This window comes from Heptranchias perlo, chromosome 13 (genome assembly GCF_035084215.1).
Source record: "Heptranchias perlo isolate sHepPer1 chromosome 13, sHepPer1.hap1, whole genome shotgun sequence".
Lineage (NCBI taxonomy): Eukaryota > Metazoa > Chordata > Chondrichthyes > Hexanchiformes > Hexanchidae > Heptranchias > Heptranchias perlo.
In genome coordinates, this window is record NC_090337.1 from 25,845,055 (window position 1) to 25,866,617 (window position 21,563).

Genomic DNA, 21,563 nt, shown 5'->3' on the forward strand with positions numbered 1-21,563 from the left:
GATTTTTTCCCCTATTTTGTGTAAAACACCTTAATGTGTGTGTGTGTGTGTGTGTGTGTGTGTGTGTGTGTGTGTGTGTGTGTCCCAAGCAGTTTGATTGTCGCAATTAGATATATTATAAAAATAATATTTTTAGGTATGTCGAGCAGTAGCTAGCAGGACTTGAAGTGGGAGAGTGGGGCTGAGATCAGAGCTGCACCAGGATATCAGTATGGCTTTGCAGCCATATGGGAAGCTTGCTGGCTCGTTGAGTTGAGCTGACTTTGGCCACAGTAGGAGGAAACAGGGTGGGAGCTCCCATCAATAGGAGCAATGGCTTGAGAGATTGAGACAGGGCTGAAGTCAACGCAGCTATTCCCCCTCAGATCACAACAGTTTTTTTCAAAAAACCAATGGTTCCCTCATCTGAAAAATTAGCCTGAGGGAATTACGCGCCAGCAACATCCAAGGGCTTCAGAGCGCAGAGAATGGGACATATGCTGATAAGGACGCAGAGCGCGGCCCGAACTACATAATCAAGACGGCCACCAAGCAGACACAGAGAGCTCAAAGCTGCTACACATGCACCTACAATTGTGACATTAACATAAGCAAATCCCATTATTAAATATGGATATCGGAAATTATAAATGGTAAAAAGTCAACATAGAAAGTGTGACAAAAACAAAAGAACAGGAAGTCAATTGCTGCAGACAGAAAGTGTGCATAGATTTTTAAATATATTAGATATAGATGAATAATCTGATGTATATTCTGCACATTTCTGATACTCGTCTATTCTACCGACTAAACAACAAAGGACAGGAGTGACAGATTTAATTTATGAATGTAACCTCGGTGGTGGGGAAGCTTTTAGAAACGATAATCCGGGACAAAGTTAACAGTCACTTGGACAGGTGTGGATAATTAGGGAGAGCCAGCGCAGATTTGTTAAAGGCAAATCGTGTTTAACTAACCTGATTGAGTTTTTTGATGAGGCAACGGAGAGGGTTGATGTGGACAATGCAGTTGATGTGGTGTATATGGACTTCCAACAGGTGTTTAATAAAGTGCCGCATAATAGGTTTGTCATCAAAGTTGAAGCCCATGGAGTAAAAGGGGCAGTGGCTGCATGGATACAAAATTAGCTAAGCACCAGGAAACAGAGTAGTGGTTAATGGACTGGAGGGAGGTATACAGTGATGTTCCCCAGGGGTCAGTACTAGGACCACTGCTTTTCTTGATATATATTAATGACTGGGGTGTACAGGGCTCAATTTCTAAATCTGCAGATGACACAAAACTTGGAAGTGTACTGACCAGTGAGGAGGATAATGAAAGGCTTCAAGAGGACAGAGACAGGCTGGTGGAATGGGCGAACACGTGGCATATGAAATTTAATGCAGAAAGATGCAAAGTGATACATTTCGGTAGGAAGAACGAGGAGAGCCAATATAAACTAAAGGGTACAATTCTAAAAGGGGTGCAGGAACAGAGAGATTTGGGGCTTTATTTGCACAAATCTTTGAAGGTGGCGGGGCAGGTTGAGAAAGCGGTTAAAAAAGCATACGGGATCCTAGGCTTTATAAATAGAGGCAAAGAGTACAAAAGCAAGGAAGTTATGATGAACCTTTATAAAACAATGATTCGGCCACAACTGGAATATTGTGTGCAGTTCTGGGCACTGCACTTTAGGAAGGATGTGAAGGCCTTGGAGAGGGTGCAGAAGAGATTTATTAGAATGGTTTCAGGGATGAAGGACTTCAGTTACGTGAATAGACTGGAGAAGCTGGGGTTGTTCTCCTTAGGGCAGAGAAGATTGAGAGGAGATTTGATAGGAGGTGTTCAAAATCATGAAGGGTCCAGACAGAGTAGATAGAGAGAAACTGTTCCCTTGGCGGAAGGGTCAAGAACCAGAGGACATAGATTTAAGGTGATTGGCAAAAGAACCAAAGGCGATGAGGAAAAACATTTTTACACAGCGAGTGGATTATCTTGACTGTAGTAATATACAATCATTGTTGTATTACTAAATCTTGGAGTGGAAATAAATTAAATACATAATGTATTAAAGTTACATATATTACATGAGGTTATAACTGGAACACAAATATATTCTTAGATATATTCATTTTAAGACAACTCTTCAGAAAATGTTATTGTCTTAATTTGACTACTTTCCATTGGCAGTAATTCCACTATTTATGGCAAGTGGACGAGAAATAATCTGGTTGAAGATCTGGCCATTGCATTATTCTTACCAAAATGGATACAAGCACGACTAGTTAGACATCATATGTGAACATATTGTATGATCTATATATTGTTACTCAAGGAAACAACTATCTGTCACAAAGATTTATTTTTATTATTACCTTGACACCTGGTTGAGAATCATGAAGAGAACGACGAGTGGGCCAACTGCAACTAGAAACCATGGGAAGACAGAACCAACTACACCAATGCAGAAAAATACCAGGATGACGTTCTGAATAAACATCTCTGCTTGGAAAGGTAGCCGTGTGTCCACTAAGCAGATGGGAAAAAACACACATTTCAGATTTAGAGAAACAATCAGAACTGAGGAAATGTTTACTGTAATAAGCATGTTTGCATGAGGTCCTTTGTGTAACAGAAATGTTACACAATAGCACAACAACCAGATGAAATTTACAAGAAGCAAGTCTTTTTGCTAAGACTGCATCAGTCAGAACACTGCTGGGCAAGATACCTTCATCCATGTGCTTTGAGAATCTATTAAGGATTCGGCCAGAGGGAGTGGTGTCAAAAAACTTCATGGGGCCCCTGAGGATCTTGCGAAAGAGTTCATCATGAAGCCTGGATGAGGCTTTCAGAGTTCCCTTCAAAAGAATTATAAAAACCATAAAGCAGTTAATGATCTATGTTTGCCCTCATTTTAAATGTAATACATCCTATGTGGAGTTTGTTAGGAAAAGATCACTGAGCTGTGGTATGAATTACGAGCACTGACACACCCAGCCAATGTACCAAAGGTTTTCTGAGGCTAATCAAAGAAACTAATCTGAAAGAATCATATTTCTAGTAAAAATAAAATTACATGATTAAACCTAGAGTATATTTGCACAGAACTGAATATAAAAATATTCAAGCCTCAACATCCAAACCCTTTTTCACAACTGCAAAGAGATAGATTCTATGCCTGAAAGGGTACTCTTCACATGTGGAATCCAAGCATTCTCTACTACCACAGGCAAAATCATAAGGAGTTATGTCCCATTTTTTTTGTGGCTATGTCAGAAAATTGCTGACGTGTCATCCCCTTCCCAAAAAAGGAAATCCCTCTATCTCTCTCTTACCCCCCACCCAGAAAAAAAAGCACTGCCGATAAAAGAGATGAGGTAAGTCGAGTGAAATTATGTTAAATGGATATTTCAATTTGATGATTACACACCTGACGAGGTGTCATTTAATCTTTTTTCATTCTCATACCCATCACACATTGCAGAATTATCCAGTACTTTTTTTTTTGAAGGCAGAAGAATCACCCTTGGTTGAGAGAACACATTTGTAAAGAGGCACACCTACTTTAGCTTATGAATTACAAAAGCATTGTGTGAAAAACAATTTGAGTTGAAGTTTGCTCTTGCACAATGCCCCATTTAGAAATTTCAATTCATAAGAGACCGAGAGCTCAAAAAGAAGGATACATAAGTTTTTGAAAGAGCAGACTAAGATTCGGAGGTTCAGTCAGCAGGAGCAGAGATCAGGGTTGAAATTCCCTTCACAAAGTATGTATAAAAGGTGGTGCTGAATCAACTTGTGCTGAATAATGGAAAATTGCCAATAACAAATTGGACCGTAACTGAGCTTGATTTCTACTTCAAGTCAGCAGAGGTTGGAGATATCGAAGAAAATAACAAATCTTGGACAACTAACTGAAATGGAACATATGTCCACTCGGACATATGTTCCATTTATAGAGTTTTCTGGAAGTCATTTCGTTTTCCATTATTCAGGAGACAATCAACTAGACACAAGAACTGCCATTTCTCAGCAGTGAGCCTATCAAACAGCAGTTCATTAGCTCTAAATGAAGAATCTGGTCAAAGAGAAATTACTCCTTGTCAGGCATAACTGAAATAATGGACTCTGAAGCACAACTTGAGATGAATGCAGGGTTAATAGAATCAATAATGTGGTCTCCTTTCAAATATTCTGTATGACTGAGAATCAGAAGGAATGATGAAAAAAACACACAGATGATCTGTTTGCAACAAGAATTATACTGTTAATTGCCTGCTGTTGCAAAAAGATTCACTATTAGGTAACCCCAACTGAGGAAATCATTCAAGTCACCACTGTCTTGTTGGTTACACTAGCTAGATGCTTAACTAAGGTTACAGGTGGTTTTGACTGCAGTACTCAAACAGTAGAGCAACCTTAATCCAGAGACAACCTCACTGTTTACTATAGAGGTGCTCTTGGATGTATCTTGAGGACCCAACCAAAGGTCCTTGATGCCAACAGGTTTTTTTTTAAAAATGATCAAAATTCTTGAGTCAAACATTTTCTTCTATAAAACTGGAGTGTGCTGTACTTCTCAAAGTTGTAAATTCATACTACTGTACCTTAACAAATACAATGCCTCGGACTGCCTTTAGAATCAGCATTACTGCCATAGACAGTGCATAGATCCCTGCATAGTAATGCATATGTGGATTGTCCTTCATACTCTGACCCACATGAGTTTCATTCTCCAAAGTCACAGACATATTCTGGAAGAAAGTGCAAACAATCATCAAAATTTTGAAAACCCTTCAGGAATAGTACAATAGTCTCTTGCTAGAGTGGACTCCTCCATTTATACAAAAATAACAATACACTGAGTTGCATATACCATTTAGTGACCACACCATTTTGCCTCACTTTAAAGCAACAGGCTGCTTCCATGCACAAATTGATCACAGATGAATAGTCTGAACGTCATACAGCAGTACATTCATAGATTATTCTATAGCTCTTTTTCCTAGAAGTTTCAACATTGTTTGAAACATACCAATGAACAGTTATGCAACTTTGAGGAATTATTGAGATCAGTGCAATGGCATTTCATGCAGCTACATACTTTTGACCAAGGAAATAAAATGTGATTTACATTTTATACATAATGTAAGTTTAAATTCTTTTATGCCCCTTACATTCCAGATGAGAGGGGAGAGAGGTAGGTCAGAATGGGCACTTGATTCGTGGAAGCTATAGCTAAAGCGAAGAGATCTAGGGTGTATTCACAGGACAATTCACTATTAAACAAAAGATACCATTGTGTGCTTGTACAAGACCTTTAGGCCTCAGTTAGAATATCGTGCCCAGTTTTGGTCTTTTCAAATGGTGGGGGAGAATGAGGCTTTGGAAAGTGTGCATAGCGGGGCCACAAGATTCATTTCCAGATTCAAACACTTCAGTTATCCAGATAGGCTCAATGAGAAGCATAGACTCATGGGTGATTTGATCAAGGTTTATAAAATAATGAAGGGATGAGATTGTGTTAATGTAGACCAATTATTTTAACTAAATAGGTTAGGGAAGACTAGTGGTCAGGCTTACAGGTTATACAATGGCAGAACTAGGTTGGATGTTAGGCGGTTCTTCTTTTCCCAGAGAATAGTGGACTTCTGCAATAGGTTGCTAGCACGTGCAGTGAATGCTGATTCGCAGTATTCCTTCAAGCGAGAGCTGGACCTGTTTCTGGCTATGGCAGAGATCACATGTAATGCAAAGCAGGGCTAATGTGATCACCTAAACTAGTTTGATCACCTAAGGGAATCGAAGAGCAATTTTCCAGTCCTCCCTCTCCCCCTGAATTGGCCTGGGTATATTTAATATGGTTTTTTGCCTTGCTCAGGAGATTACGTGGCTCCGGGCAGGTAGGGAGTGTATACATTGTGATGCATAAGGTACAACTGTGTGAGACATGCTGGATGCACAAGTAGGTATTTTCCTGTCCACCATTTTCTTATGTTTGTAAGCAGATAAAATCCAAAAGAATGTGTAACATCATTATGAAGATTAATAATCATCTTTACTTATACTCTAAATACTATAAGTTACAAACCTATGTAGTTAAGAGACATGTTTGAATTTTGACCTGGACCAAGGACATCTTGACAAAATTGTACAAGCCCTTCATCTAATAAGTTTGTATTAATTAAGCAGATAGTTACTAATTTAAAAACTTAAAGCAATGCACATTGTTACATCAAATGTACACACAAAGAAGGGGCATTCATTAACAAAGATGGAAAAGAATTTATTGATGATTCATTGAAAAGTCTTGTCAACAATAAAGCTAACCAAATCCTAGGTACTATCTCAAAGCCATTTGACTAAGTTGGTGAGGTAAAGCCCATAACAGGGAATATGTTCCACACACTATGGAAAGAGCAAGGTTGATTGGCGCGATGGCCTATTCTATATCCATGCTCTAAGATTTTTAAAGCAACAAACAGTAAGTTTGGAAAAACATGGGGACACTGTCAGTTGGCTGCTTTCAACTCTCAAAGGCATGGTTATACTTGAATGAGTTTCAGCTATTTCAATAGACACACTGATGTTAAAGTGGAATTTATTCCAGCATCCATTTAGCAAGGCACTATTTACTAATTAATTTGCACAACAATTTGTCACAAGAGATTAAAATTTGTCAAATTTATGACCATTAGTCATATGTCAACTGTAGCTCAGTCGAAGGAGAGGAGTTCTCCGTGTCCTGGCCAACATTTATCCCTAACCAACATCTAAAGCAGAGGATCTGATCATTTATTTCATTGTTGTTTGTGGGAGCTTGCTGTGCATAAATTGGCTGCCACGTTTCCTACATTCCATTAGTGACTACATCTCAATTGGTTATAAAGTGCTTTGGGACATCCTGAGCTCGTGAAAGGCATTATATAAATGCATGTCATTTTTTTATTCGCGTAGTTAGAAAAGGCCGTATTTCAAACACATATTTGAACTATATTCCACTTTATACAATTGAAAAGAAAGTGGGTGAAATGAATAAAAACAGACTTTTGAAATAAATGCAATGCCAGGAGCAACTTAAGGAACATATTGTTAGGGCTGAAGATAGAGACTCAAATTGATACATGTCAGGACAATTACTATGACTTCAGTTTGCTTCTGACCCAAACCAGAACCATAAGTTTTCTATTATTATACAGATTTTATCACTAAAAAGAGATAAGGTATAGTAGGCATAGTGCATCATGATGAACCAGCCAAGACATAAGTAATAGTATAGGCAGGCTATGCCCTTCTGGAAATCATTCAGCACTCAGAAGCATCAAAATATACTCAAATATCAAAATGACAAGATCAAAAGTATTAAACATATACAATAGAAATCCTCCACCGTGCATTTTAAGCTGCATAAAGTGAAGTCTATTGAATGCAAAGAATTCTTATTAGCGAACTTGGATTTCTTGTCGGATTTTGATGGCGAGCAGAATTTACCAATGCTTGGAGTTTAATGCCTCTTCCTATCCATCTTGCAGTAATTTAAAAGGCTCATGACAAGATCTACCCTATAGTATGAGGCCGGGATCAATTGAGGTAGCTGCCAAAAAGCGTAATGTGAAAATTACCTTCCACCTCCCATTCCAAAACCAAAAGCTGACTTCGTATTCGAAGTCAGAAGCACGTCTACAAATCTTTGAAAAGGCTTTGCTAATTTAAAAAAAAAAATCTGTTCATTCAATTTAACTATTGAAGAACCAAGCAATGACAGCTTTTCCTGTTATATTAGCAACAAAATAAACTGCTGCTGACAATGGGAGAAAAGAAATTAGGTATAGTATCAAGTTGAAACCTGACTAACAACAGGGACTGGGGCAAGACGACATGCTTTAATGGTCCCTGTACAAAGTTCTGGAGAGATAATATTTCAATAGTTTTTTTCCTACTTGGATAGGCTATTTATTTGCATGTGGAGGTTGACTGAATAGTGAATGTACCACTGGAAGAAAAACTAACTGAAAAATTTTGAGGCATGAAGATGATTTCATTTTAAAACTGTAATGTTGAAGTTACTCAAAATGAGTTTAGCATCAATTTAATTTATTTTTTTGTAATATAGATTTTCTTTAAGATCGTGAAGTCCCAATTCTTACCCCACTGCCTGCTTTGATCCAGTAACTAAGCCACCAGTTGTTAAAGGCAACGCTCCCTACATTCAGGACAAAAAGTATCATCACGAGGAAAAACGCAAGAGGGCCTCCTGCTGCCTGGATGTATACTCCATACACAGACCACGGTACAGAACCTTTCCCTTTATCCTCAGATTGTACAAGCTGACCTAGAAACACAATAAAAGAAAACACATACATTACCCAACATTAAATATAGCACCAACATATTCTCAGCTTAAAAAAATATATATTCTGTGAAATTATTGCCAATCAAGGAGTCAACAAATTTCAATCACCAAAACAGCTTTAAAAATTTTATGCATTCCTATAAATCCTTCATTGGCTATGTATTACTTCATATTTTAAACCACAAACCATCCCAATAGAACAAATTGGGGCAGAATCATTTACATGATACTGATGTTACAAAAATGAAACATTTTTAACCATGATATATCACGATATCAACTTCATTCTTAATGTCGGTCACGATATGTATAGGGTTAAAAACCAGGTTCACTCAAAGAATGCTACTTGATACAACAGCTGCAGAATACAAACTTTATGTCTAGTGAAGTATCTGAAAGAGGTGGGCAGGCCATTTAATTAGAAGGTTCTGTTTGTTTACGTGTTTGATGGGCAGCTCATGGGAGTTTTAAATACATATTTAAATTTCCTTTCAGATGAGACGTTAAACCGAGGCTCTGTCTACCCTCTCGGGTGGACGTAAAAGATCCCACGGCACTATTTCGAACAGCAGGGGAATTATTCCCAGTGTCGTGGCCAATATTTATCCCTCAACCGACATCACTAAAACAGATTATCTGGTCATTATCAAATTGCTGTTTGTGAGAGCTTGCTGTGCGCCAATTGGCTGCTGCGTTTCCTACATTACAACAGTGACTACACTTCAAAAAATACTTCATTGGCTGGAAAGTGCTTTGGGACATCCTGAGGTCATGAAAAGCACTATATAAATGCAAGTCTTTCTTTATCCTCGTCATTTTTTTTTCTGAACGGATTTCTCAGTCTGCCTTAATATTGGGTAGTGTGTCTGAAGCCATGAAATAGATAGATAAGCCAAAGAGAGACTTTAGGCACGATCAATAACAAATTGCCTTGCGAAATGTAATATTCCAGAAACTTGTAACTACTGTAAATCTACAGTTTTGTTGCTTCGGTTACTTCTCCATTGATAGGTTTCTTAAATGTTTACCATTTTATAGTCTAGTTTATAAGTTTAGTGAAGTATCCATTCTACTGTCTTCCAAAGTCAAGGAAGATCACATGCATGCACGAGATATAACCAGTAAACCAAAATACAGTAACAGGGTTTTCTATTTGATTCCTAGACAGCTACAAATTACCCATATATTGGACAGCTAAAGGAATACTTTGATTATAGGAATGAAGGCTCACCTACAGAAACGGTCTGAGATGCTGAACCCCAAAAAAGACGATTAAAAAACATATGTAACAACTGTATTGTTTTACTTGAAGATTCCTAAAAACATTAACAAGTTTCACATTCAGAATAATCCAGTGTCTGATAAGTATAAAAAGTATAGGATTGTTGGGAAGTAAATAATCCAATTGTTATATGCCAATTCTGAAAAAAAACTCTAATCTGATTTAATGATTTACAGAATAAAATTACGTTATTCACACTTGGAGATATTATTTATTCTTCATAAAAAGGTATACCTCACAAAGCATAAGCAAGGCAATTTGCCCAATTGTTTTTTTTTGGGGGGGGGGTAAAAGGGAGGGGAAAAAATAAATAACATTTAATTTTTGATTTTTCAGGCACAACCACAGAAGGAAGTTTAGAGCCTTTTAAGAGCACATGACCAGTAGCTATTTTCAATTATGGACAGAAAAGTTATTTCAGCACAAGGTTAATCAATTAGACCATCCATCAACCTTAAATTATTTATGTTTTGAGTCAACACTCGTCCCATTGTGTTGACTTACCATGACCAGATGGAAATTGATGCCCAGCCTGATTAGTGTACAAAGTAATGTTGAGTTATGGTTTGGGCTTTACTGCTTTAGTTGTTTACTGCTGCAGCTAACTTTTGTCGCATATACCTTTGTTGAAGGCATTTTCAGCAGGCTTAAATTTTCCATTTGTTGTAATGTACATTTTTTTTGAAAAAAAAATTAACCAGTTTTTGCACTAGGGGAAAAAAAAATTGTCTGGAGCTACTGCAATAGGCTTTTGTTGCCCAAGAAGTAAGCAATACAAACTATTGATCCATATAACTGAGTGATCACTACAGGCAATTCCACCATACATCAAGGGTCTATTCTACATTAGGTCTTCAAGCTAATTAATCACATAAGCACAAGATAAAAATACGGAGCTATGAGAAAGATAAATACAGAATCTTGGGTGCAGAAATGAAATTGAAGATCAATATTTCATCCTGGCAGAATTTGTTCAGCACTTGAATATTTCAGGTACCTTATGTAGAATAACCCAGTAAAGTGGATGAATGCTGGGATTTTTCCCCAACACTTGGATTTAATAATTAGGATCAGCAAATTGTAGACCTGGATTAAGTTTCAAGGAGGAGAGGGATGTGGAGAGCCAGAGGGGCTCAGGGAGGGAATTCCTGAGCATGGAGGTTAAGCAGTTTAAGGCATGATCGCCAATGATGGGGCCGGGGTGAAGGGGAAGATAGCATGCACAAAAGGCCAGAGTCAGAAGAACAGAGCGTTCAAGGGGGCAGTGGTTGTAGGGCTAAAGATCAGAGATATGGAGGGGTGAGGCCATGAAGGGATTTGAACACGAGGATGAACATTTTAAATTTGAGTTGGGAGGACCGTGAGCCAATGCAGGTCAGCAAGGGCAGGGCTGATGGGTGAGCGGGGCTTAATGCATCATAGGATACGGGCAGCAGAGTTTTGGATGCATTATAACTAATGGAAGGTGGAGGACGGGAAGCTGGCCAGGAGAGGATTAGAATAGTTACGTCTGGAGGGGACAAAGGCACGGATGAGGATTTCAGCAGCAGATGGGCATTGGCAGGCGATGTTATGGAGGTGGAAGTAGTTGATCTTTGCGATGGAGAGGATATGGGGTCGGAAATTTGGCTCAGGGCCCAATAGGATGCAAGGTTACAAACAGTCTGGTTCAACTTGAAACGGCGGCCAGAGGGGGATGGTCTTACCAATGTTTAGCTGGAGAATATTGCAGCTATCCAAGACTGGATGTTGGACAAGCAGTCTGACAAGAGGGGCAGTGGAGGGGTTGAAAGTGGTGCTGAACTGGTAGAGCTGGGTATCATCAGCGTACGTGTGGGAGCTGACCTCATGTCTTCGGATGCTGTCGCCAAGCGGCAACATGTTGATGAGCAAGAGGAAGGGGCAGGGCATAGATCCCTGGGGGACATCAGAGTTAATGGTGCAGGGGCAGGAAGAGAGGCCATTGTTGGAGATACTCTGGCTACAATCCGATATCAACAGTGGAACCAAGCAAGGGCAGTCCCACTAGGCATTGGAGGAGGATGGGAATTGAGAGGCCATAGGAGACTGTATGGTAAAGGGGATGGCCGTGAATATGGGTAGGAGAGCTTATATGTAGGGAGAACAGGGGGGCAGTGAATTCAAAGGGGAGAAAGCAAGTGGAGTGGAAATGGATACTGAATTCATCAAGGATGAGTGGTCGAGGAAGGATATTGATAAGGGTGGGGACTGGAGGAACAGTATACAACAAACATTTTAAAGGACAGGTGAGAAGGGTGGAATAAGGGGAGGTGGTCGAAGGAGGTGCCTGAGGAATAGGCGGAGAGACCAAGACGTGACTGGATGATAAGGGCTACGCTATCATCATACCGGTTTGGGTGGGGCAGGTTGTGGAAAGTATAGCCAGGAAGGGAGGCTTCAGTAAGGTGCAAGACATCACTACATGTGAGCCAAGTTTCAGTCAAAGACAAGATGTCAAAGTGATCATCAACAATAAGATCATGGATAGCAAGGACCTTGTTGAAATGAATGGGCATTCTTGAGGGAAATGTGAAAAGGGGAGTAATTGATCCACCATCAGATTCCAAGGGGGTAGTGGTGGGTGGAATGAGCGGGATGGAAAGGTGGTTGGCACACTGGGCTGGGCTAGCGAGAAAGAAGGATGTGGCAGTTGGGGTTGCTGATTGTAAGAAGGCAGTGATGGGCCCTTTGGTGAAGGGGAAGAGGGTACTTTGTGGGCTTATGAAAGGGGGCTCAAGCCTGGAACAGCAGACGGAGAGCAGTATGACAATGGAGTACCGATGGAATTGGGGGTGGGGTGGGGGGAGGAACAGTAACCATGGGGGTAGCAATGAAAGATGGCATGACTGGGTATCAGGAAGGGGACAGGAGAAAAGAGCCTAAAAGGTGCCAAGAGAAGAGACAAAATTAATGGGCTTGGGTCTGGAACGGCAATTAAAATGTGCACATGAAGGGACATAGAGGGAATTCAGATTACATAGCCACATGACAGTGATTATGTCCTGGTTGTAAACAGAAGACCTTCCCCCTTATTCCAGGTGGCTTGTATTTATTGGAATACAAGTTGTTACACTCAGTACTTTAATGTTAATCTAACGGTCAGGCCACAGGGGCAAAATTTCACTGGATAAACAACCTCACCAAACACTAAAGCCCTCCAAAAAGCAAGGCTCACAAAATCAAAAGAAGTTGTCTTTTTTTTAAAAAAAAGGAAGTCTCCCTCTGTTCAGTGGGTAAAGGCAGTGATTCCTGATCTGTGCCGTCTCCGATGGTTTACTGGGTAAAGGCAACTGTCTCAGGTCTATGCTGAGTCTCTGATGGTTTAGTGACTAAACATTTATGGTGCAGACGAGCTTCTCTAATCCTTTCCTGATGCAGATTCCATTTGCTTGAAATCATTAACAGCAGAATTAAACACAGCAATTCATCCCTTCCTCGCCTGTTGGTCAAAATTACCCATGGCTGCTTTGGTTTGCTTTGTCCTCTTTACAGCTTGACAAACCAAACTATTGTAAGCCTCCAAAGCCCAGTCCTACCTTCACCAGAGGTCACAGATTCATTCACTGACTCAATCCTCCTCCCAGCCACTGTCTCAAGCTAAACCAGACTGTGTGCAACCTCAGTTTCCTATCACCAAACACAAAAGGGTTGGACTGTCCTGGGCAGAAGGCTCCCCGCCAGATTTCCCAAATCCTGTGACACAAGTACAAGGCTTTGCTGCTCTCTTTTACAACAGCTTGTAATGAGCCTCACATTGTTCCAGATCAAGCTTCACAACATTCATGACATCTCCAGAAAGGGATTCAATATTAATGAGAAGTACAAGCGAGGATGTTGAATCATTTAAGTGGTTGCAACTGGTATTGTGAATAGCTGAAAAAAGAAATTAAGCCACGTTTAGCTTTGAACAATTATATATATATATATATCACCAATCGTCATGATGAATATATTCCAAACTCTTCTTGGGGAATCTATGCAGCAGATTAATTTAATGCAACAAAGATGGCAGGCTTTACCAGTTTGGACTAAGACTTTGAGATGCTTGTGAGATAAAATGGGTATTTCTGTATTTGTGTCTTTATTTAGGTGGCATAAATGGAATTTAAAACTTTGGAACAGCCAGCTGTATCCCTAAGGAAAGCTCAGGACTAACATACATAACTGGCTGATCAAACTGTGGCTATGGAACAGGTTTGACTTGGATGGATTCTCTGTCAAAATCTCTGCTCAAAAATTAATTGTCTGTTTGTAGGCGAGGATTGGCTATTTGGAAATCCTAGTGGAAGCAATTTAACAGACCGGGGGGATCATTAAATTTAATTATGCTTCACAATTCAAGAAAGATGCTGGCAGCAAGACAGCAAATATTCCAATATTAACTATCTAAAGACTGAACTGGACATTTGCATCACCCACATACAACTTTGTATCATGAAGGTCCATGAAGGACAGTTTCATCCAAAAGTCTTATTGCTTATCAAGTGACGCAAGAAATGTTCTGAAAAGGATATTTTAACCCCTAGTGAACTGATTCCATCTTCACTGTTTTAAGTAATAAGCTTTAAGTAATTTGCTGGTTTACTGCTTCTATTTATAGAGAAATCAGATGACTAATTTTACCTGAACGTATCAGTCTGACTGTGGCATTTATCACCTTCATGAGAAGGCAGAAGAACATCACATGATTTTCGGTGGCTCATCATAATAAAAGGGTCACCAATTGTCCTGGACACGTTATTTCAAGACATGGCATATATGAAAGCGCAGATCTTGGTTCATAGGAGACACTGTCCATTTATAGAAACCACCCGTTCCCTGTGAACACAAGCTGAAAGTGTTCGGAGAAAACACCAACACCTTTAAACTGTTAAGTACTAAGATTCGAAGAATTCATTTCTAGTAATTCTTGACAATCCTAAAGCTTTTGCAACTCTTCTCTGTCAGTTTGTGAGTACAGTAAGGGGAGGTCACATGGACAATATCCTCAACAATAAAAGATTTTAAAAGGAACTTAGTTTGAAAATCTTTCCATTGACAACCTGGGCTCACATCTGCAGATTTGTGATTAAGATTCCATTTGACCCATTCTTCGAATGAAACATTAAACCAAAGCCCAGTCCATTTGCTCAGGTGGGCGTTAAAGATCCCAAGGCAGTATTTGAAGAAAAGCAGAAAATTCTCCTGGTGTCCTGGCCAACAAATTAACTGGTCATTTAACTCATTTGAGAGACAGTACTGCCACAGAATACGTGTTATGTTTATCTACTGACTGTCACTGCACTCCAAAAGTAATTCACTTTGTGAAACTCTTGAAATATTATGAAATGAAGTAATTTTTAAATGCAAGTATTATTTATTACAACATCTTCATAGTGCAACTCTCCATCCCTAGACTCTGAAGATTCACATCAACTGAAATGGCTCTACAAACTCAGTTTTTGAGTTCTCTTGGGATCTGAAAAGTTGGTCATTTTGCTAAGTCGTTTTGCAGTTGAAGAGTGCACTTAAACTCTATACCCTTACCACTGATTCAATCCTGCTCTCTTCCTACTTTCCTCCTTTAAGACTCTGGTTAAGACCCACCTCTGACCAAGCTTTTGGCCAACCCTGCTGAGATCTCCTTCCTTGGCTCAGTGTCCTTTTTTTAAAATTACACTTCTGTGAAGCACCTTGGGACATTTTTCTACATTAATCGCATTACAGTTGCTGTTATGAAGTCACCTGCTGCCTTATTTGTGTTTTTTTCCTTCTTCACAGATCCAGTCTGGCCTTTTTCTTGAGGTTTCTTTAAGGAACTGTTAGTATTTTTTTTGTTGTTTACCTGAAAAATAACCAAAGACGTGACAGAGTGTAGAATGTAAATATTTTACACACATGATTAAGTAGTGCTTCTCATCTAATCATGCTTAAGTTTATGGGAGCACTTTGTCATTAATCCTCATATTAAATTCAATAAAACAGGCAACAGATTACCTACTGTAGATATAATTTTCCTCATTCTTTTAAAAGCTCAGCCTCGACAAATAAATAGGATATACTGCAGTCATAAATTTCCAATAGCGGCGGGAGAGCAAAAAACATCAACAATGTCCTTTTAAGAAATTTGTACTCTATCTGGTCCGTGGACCCTCATTCTGGTGTACATAGTAGCCTCTTTCTTGGGCCATATTCTTACTATGATTGCAGAAGCTAATGAGACCCCAAGAGCACTGAACCATTCATATTGAAGCTCCAACTCAAACTAAATAGGAAAAAGAAACAAAAGTGGACTGAGAGCGATGTTTGCATGTCGAAGATGAAATTATTTAAAAGAAAACCATACCTAGTGTAAGTTATCTAACATCTTTTCTGATAGAATTTTGACACAAACAGCAGTATACCAAGTTGTGCAGAAGACTGATGGTGGGACTTTGAGGACTTGTACCTTTATGCCAGCTTATTTGTATAGCAGTCCCAAAACACTTTCTGATCTTGACATTGTTACGAGACATGGATAGAAAAGGATTAATATGTAATTTGAAGAACAGAAGTTGTACAGCAAAGAAACCCATGCATTTGCTTTCTCTTCTGAATACCTAAGTGGGCCTCACCAAGGAGATAACATCTGCTTCTTATGATGCTTTAGAATCAAAGAAACCATACACAGTAGCATTAGATACTAGCCCAGTGATACTTAATTAAAATGGCTTGGTGACCTTAAGAAGTAGAGGTAAGAAGCCTGAGGATGTGGGAAAAGAGGATGTTTGAAAAGCTGAATCATCCTCACCCATGTCAAATCAATAGTATAACTTTACCCATTGGTTATATATATTTATTTTTACAGTTGCATGTGAACAAGGTGCGAATCGGCCACACTCAGCATGCCTTACAAGGACATTTAGATCAGTGATTTGTAAGTCAAGGAAGGTGTATAAACCAGTGAATTGTAACGGGAATTTGGATTCAACCTAGGAAGATTGAGCTCAAAAGCTGTAAACTCGAGACCTCGTTTCCCCAGCCAAGTTCACTTGGCTGTAAATACTTTACCTTATTTGGAGGATTAAACTCTGAATAGGTGAAACTTTGCGTGTGAGCATATTGTCTTAACATCATTGATTGAACGTGCATAAATATAACTAGCTAGTTAAAATGTAAACTCAAGACACCGATGGCTAACTTCTGATGGCCAATTTACTAACCTCTATCTAAACGAAACTGCCTTGACGACAAGAATTATCCAGCCCGTCTATATAAAAGCCACATGCTTTGTGGGCATCAATTAAATCATAATTCCTTTCAACAGAAGTTTTATCTTCAGTTTGAATCAGCAGCATGGTTTCCTGAGACAATTAAAATGATTAAGTCTTTAAACTGCCCTAGAAGTCGTGTGATTATGGAAGACAAAATAGTCTATCACAAGGCGTGATCTATAAACATTCAAAGCAGAATTTGAAACCAGAAGCCGAAGATAAGCCACAGCTCCATCCTTAGTCCTTCTTCTATTGACATTCTTGGCATCCACATCGGCTCCACCACGATCTCCAAGATATTTTATGTTATTACTCTGTTCTAGAACTCAATTTTTTAATAACAACTAGTTGATCTCCCATTGTGTTTCACCCAGGAAATTAAGACTGAGTCCAGTAAACAGGTTTGAAAGTGGTGAGATAAATGGACCCAGAAGAAGTTTTTGGGGGGTGGGGAGAAATCAAGAGGAGACAACGGGTGAAATGTGAATGAAGAAGAGGCCAGGAGATGGTGCTGTGCAAAAAAAAAAGGTACCAGGCAGGAGAAGAGGATGGAGGAGAAGAAGCAATAAGGAAGGGTTGGGTACCACTGGGCCAGGACCAATTTTCCTCAGTGGGAGACGGAGCTGCAATGGCCAGGCTCCAATTCCATTTCTCTGGGAGGGGGGGAAAGGAAAGAGCCATTTTTCTGATGTGGGGAGAGATATTGGAGGGTAGTCTTGAGGCTCAGGGTGGAGAGTTACTTCTGCATGAGGAACTGCAAGATACGTGGCTTGTTATCGGTTTCAGCCCAACTTGGCAGGCCGGGGTGGGGGGGGGGGGGTGGGGGAGAAAGAGAAAGAGGAGTTTTTTAAAAATTTGTTCATGGGATGTGGGCATCGCTAGTGAGGCCGGCATTTATTGCCCGTCCCTAATTGCCCTTGAGAAAGTGGTGGTGAGCTGCCTTCTTGAACCGCTGCAGTCCGTGTGGTGACGGTTCTCCCACAGTGCTGTTAGGAAGGGAGGTCCAGGATTTTGACCCTGCGAAGATGAAGGAATGGCGATATATTTCCAAGTATGGAGGATTTTAACTATCATATTAACTGGACAAATCAAATTGGGCAGGGCAGCCTTGAGGAAGAGTTTATTGAGTGTATTAGGGATGGATTTCTTGAGCAGTATGTAACTGATCCTACAAGGGGGCAAGCAACCTTGGACCCGGTCCTGTGTAATGAGCCAGGATTAATTAATAATATCTTAGTTAAGGATCCCCTTGGAATGAGTGACCATAACATGGTTACATTCCATATCCAATTAGAGGGTGAGAAGGTTGGTTCTCAAACAAGTGTACTGAGCTTGAATAAAGGAGACTATGATGGTATGAGAGCGGAATTGATTAAAGTGGACTGGGAAAATAGATTAAAGGGTAAGACGGTACATGAGCAGTGGTGTTCATTTAAGGAGTTATTTTACAACTTTCAAAAAATATATATTCCACTGAGGAAAAAAGGGTGTAAAAGAAATGACAGCCATCCGTGGTTAAGTAAAGAAATTAAGGATAGTATCCGACTAAAAACAAGGACATATAAGGTAGCCAAACTTAGCGGGAGGATAGAAGATTGGGAAGTCTTCAAAAGACAGCAAAAAGTAACTAAAGGATTGATTAAGAAAGGGAAGTTAGATTATGAAAATAAATTAGCAAAAAATATTTTAAAAAAGATAGCAAGAGTTTCTATAGTTATATAAAAAGAAAAAGGATGGCTAAGGCAAATGTCGGCCCCTTAGAGGATGAGACCGGGAAATTAATGGTGGGAAACATGGAGATGGCAAAAATGCTGAACAAATATTTTGTTTCAGTCTTTACGGTAGAGGACACTAAGAATATCCCAACACTGGACAAACAGGGGGCTCTAGGGGGGGGAGGAGCTAAATACGATTAAAATCACTAAGGAATTGGTACTCAGGAAATTAATGGGACTCAAGGCGGATAAATCCCTTGGACCTGATGGCTTACATCCTAGGGTCTTGAGGGAAGTGGCAGTGGGGATTGTGGATGCTTTGGTAATAATTTTCCAAAATTCTCTGGACTCGGCAAAGGTCCCGGCAGATTGGAAAACTGCTAATGTAACACTCTTATTTAAGAAGGGTAGTAGGCAGAAGGCTGGAAATTATAGACCAGTTAGCCTAACATCTGTGGTGGGTAAAATTTTGGAGTCTATTATTAAGGAGACAGTAGCGGAACATTTGGATAAACATAATTTAATAGGACAAAGTCAGCATGGCTTTACGAAGGGGAAGTCATGTCTGACAAATTTGCTTGAGTTCTTTGAGGACATAACGTACAGGGTGGATAAAGGGGAACCAGTGGACGTCGTGTATTTAGACTTCCAGAAGGCATTCGACAAGGTGCCACATAAAAGATTATTGCTCAAGATAAAGAATCACTGGATTGGGGGTAATATTCTGGCATGGGTGGAGGATTGGTTATCGAACAGGAAGCAGAGAGTTGGGATAAATGGTTCATTCTCGGACTGGCAACCAGTAGCCAGTGGTGTTCCGCAGGGGTCCGTGCTGGGTCCCCAACTCTTTACAATTTATATTAATGATTTGGAGGAGGGGACCGAGTGCAACATATCAAAGTTTGCAGATGATACAAAGATGGGAGGGAAAGTAGAGAGTGAGGAGGACATAAAAAACCTACAAGGGGATATAGACAGGCTGGGTGAGTGGGCGGAGATTTGGCAGATGCAATACAATATTGGAAAATGTGAGGTTATGCACTTTGGCAGGAAAAATCAGAGAGCAAGTTATTATCTTAATGGCGAGAAACTGGAAAGTACTGCAGTACAAAGGGATCTGGGGTTCCTCGTGCAAGAAAATCAAAAAGTTAGCATGCAGGTGCAGCAGGTGATCAAGAAGGCCAACGGAATGTTGGCGTTTATTGCTAGGGGGATAGAATATAAAAACAGGGAGGTATTGCTGCAGTTATATAAGGTATTGGTGAGACCGCACCTGGAATACTGCATACAGTTTTGGTCTCCATACTTAAGAAAAGACATACTTGCTCTCGAGGCAGTACAAAGAAGGTTCACTCGGTTAATCCCGGGGATGAGGGGGCGGACATATGAGGAGAGGTTGAGTAGATTGGGACTCTACTCATTGGAGTTCAGAAGAATGAGAAGCGATCTTATTGAAACATATAAGACTGTGAAGGGGCTTGATCGGGTGGATGCGTTAAGGATGTTCCCAGGGATGGGTGAAACTAGAACTAGGGGGCATAATCTTAGAATAAGGGGCTGCTCTTTAAAAACTGAGATGAGGAGAAACTTCTTCACTCAGAAGGTAGTAGGTCTGTGGAATTTGCTGCCCCAGGAAGCTGTGGAAGCTACATCATTAAATAAATTTAAAACAGAAATAGACAGTTTCCTAGAAGTAAAGGGAATTAGGGGTTACGGGGAGCGGGCAGGAAATTGGACATGAATTTAGATTTGAGGTTAGGATCAGATCAGCCATGATCTTATTGAATGGCGGAGCAGGCTCGAGGGGCCGATTGGCCTACTCCTGCTCCTATTTCTTATGTTCTTAAGTCGGGATGATGCGTGACTTGGAGAGGAATACGTAGGTGGTGTTGTTCCCATGTGCCTGCTGCTCTTGTCCTTCTAGGTGGTAGAGGTTGCGGGTTTGGGAGGTGCTGTCGAAGAAGCCTTGGCGAGTTGCTGCAGTGCATCCTGTGGATGGTACACACTGCAGCCACTGTGCGCCGGTGGTGAAGGGAGTGAATGTTTAGGGTGGTGGATGGGGTGCCAATCAAGCGGGCTGCTTTTTCCTGGATGGTGTCGAGCTTCTTGAGTGTTGTTGGAGCTGCACTCATCCAGGCAAGTGGACAGTATTCCATTACACTCCTGACTTGTGCCTTGTAGATAGTGGAAAGGCTTTGGGGAGTCAGGAGGTGAGTCACTCGCCACAGAATACCCAGCCTCTGACCTGCTTTTGTAGCCACAGTATTTATATGGCTGGTCCAGTTAAGTTTCTGGTCAATGATGACCCCCAGGATGTTGATGGTGGAGGATTCGGCGATGGTAATGCCGTTGAATGTCAAGGGGAGGTGGTTAGACTCTCCCCTGTTGGAGATGGTCATTGCCTGGCACTTGTCTGGCGCGAATGTTACTTGCCACTTCTCAGCCCAAGCCTCTTTGTTGTCCAGGTCTTGCTGCATGCGGGCTCGGACTGCTTCATTATTTGAGGGGTTGCAAATGGAACTGAACACTGTGCAATCATCAGTGAACATCCCCATTTCTGACCTTATGATGGAGGGAAGGTCATTGATGAAGCAGCTGAAGATGGTTGGGCCTAGGACACTGAGGAACTCCTGCAACAATTCCCTGGGGCTGAGATGATTGGCCTCCAACAACCACTACCATCTTCCTTTGTGCTAGGTATGACTCCAGCCACTGGAGAGTTTTCCCCCTGATTCCCATTGACTTCAATTTTACTAGGGCTCCTTGGTGCCACACTCGGTCAAATGCTGCCTTGATGTCAAGGGCAGTCACTCTCACCTCACCTCTGGAATTCAGCTCTTTTGTCCATATTTGGATCAAGGCTGTAATGAGGTCTGGAGCCGAGTGGTCCTGGCAGAACCCAAACTGAGCATCGGTGAGGAGATTATTGGTGAGTAAGTGCCGCTTGATAGTACGGTCGACGACACCTTCCATAACTT

General features: G+C 40.5%; 1 protein-coding gene across 5 annotated transcripts in view; it reads right to left on the minus strand.

Annotated features, from left to right (window-relative positions):
* Nucleotides 1-21,563, minus strand: part of abcc5 (ATP-binding cassette, sub-family C (CFTR/MRP), member 5) — a 117,559-nt gene that overhangs the window by 17,958 nt on the left and 78,038 nt on the right. For all 5 annotated transcript variants that reach the window (XM_067995200.1, XM_067995198.1, XM_067995199.1 and 2 more), the window contains 5 exons: nt 15,363-15,462; nt 8,130-8,314; nt 4,590-4,736; nt 2,711-2,840; nt 2,355-2,508 (listed from right to left, as the gene is read on the minus strand). In XM_067995200.1, the coding sequence (XP_067851301.1) occupies nt 2,355-2,508; nt 2,711-2,840; nt 4,590-4,736; nt 8,130-8,314; nt 15,363-15,462 (716 nt within the window). The remainder of the gene's footprint in view (nt 1-2,354; nt 2,509-2,710; nt 2,841-4,589; nt 4,737-8,129; nt 8,315-15,362; nt 15,463-21,563) is intronic.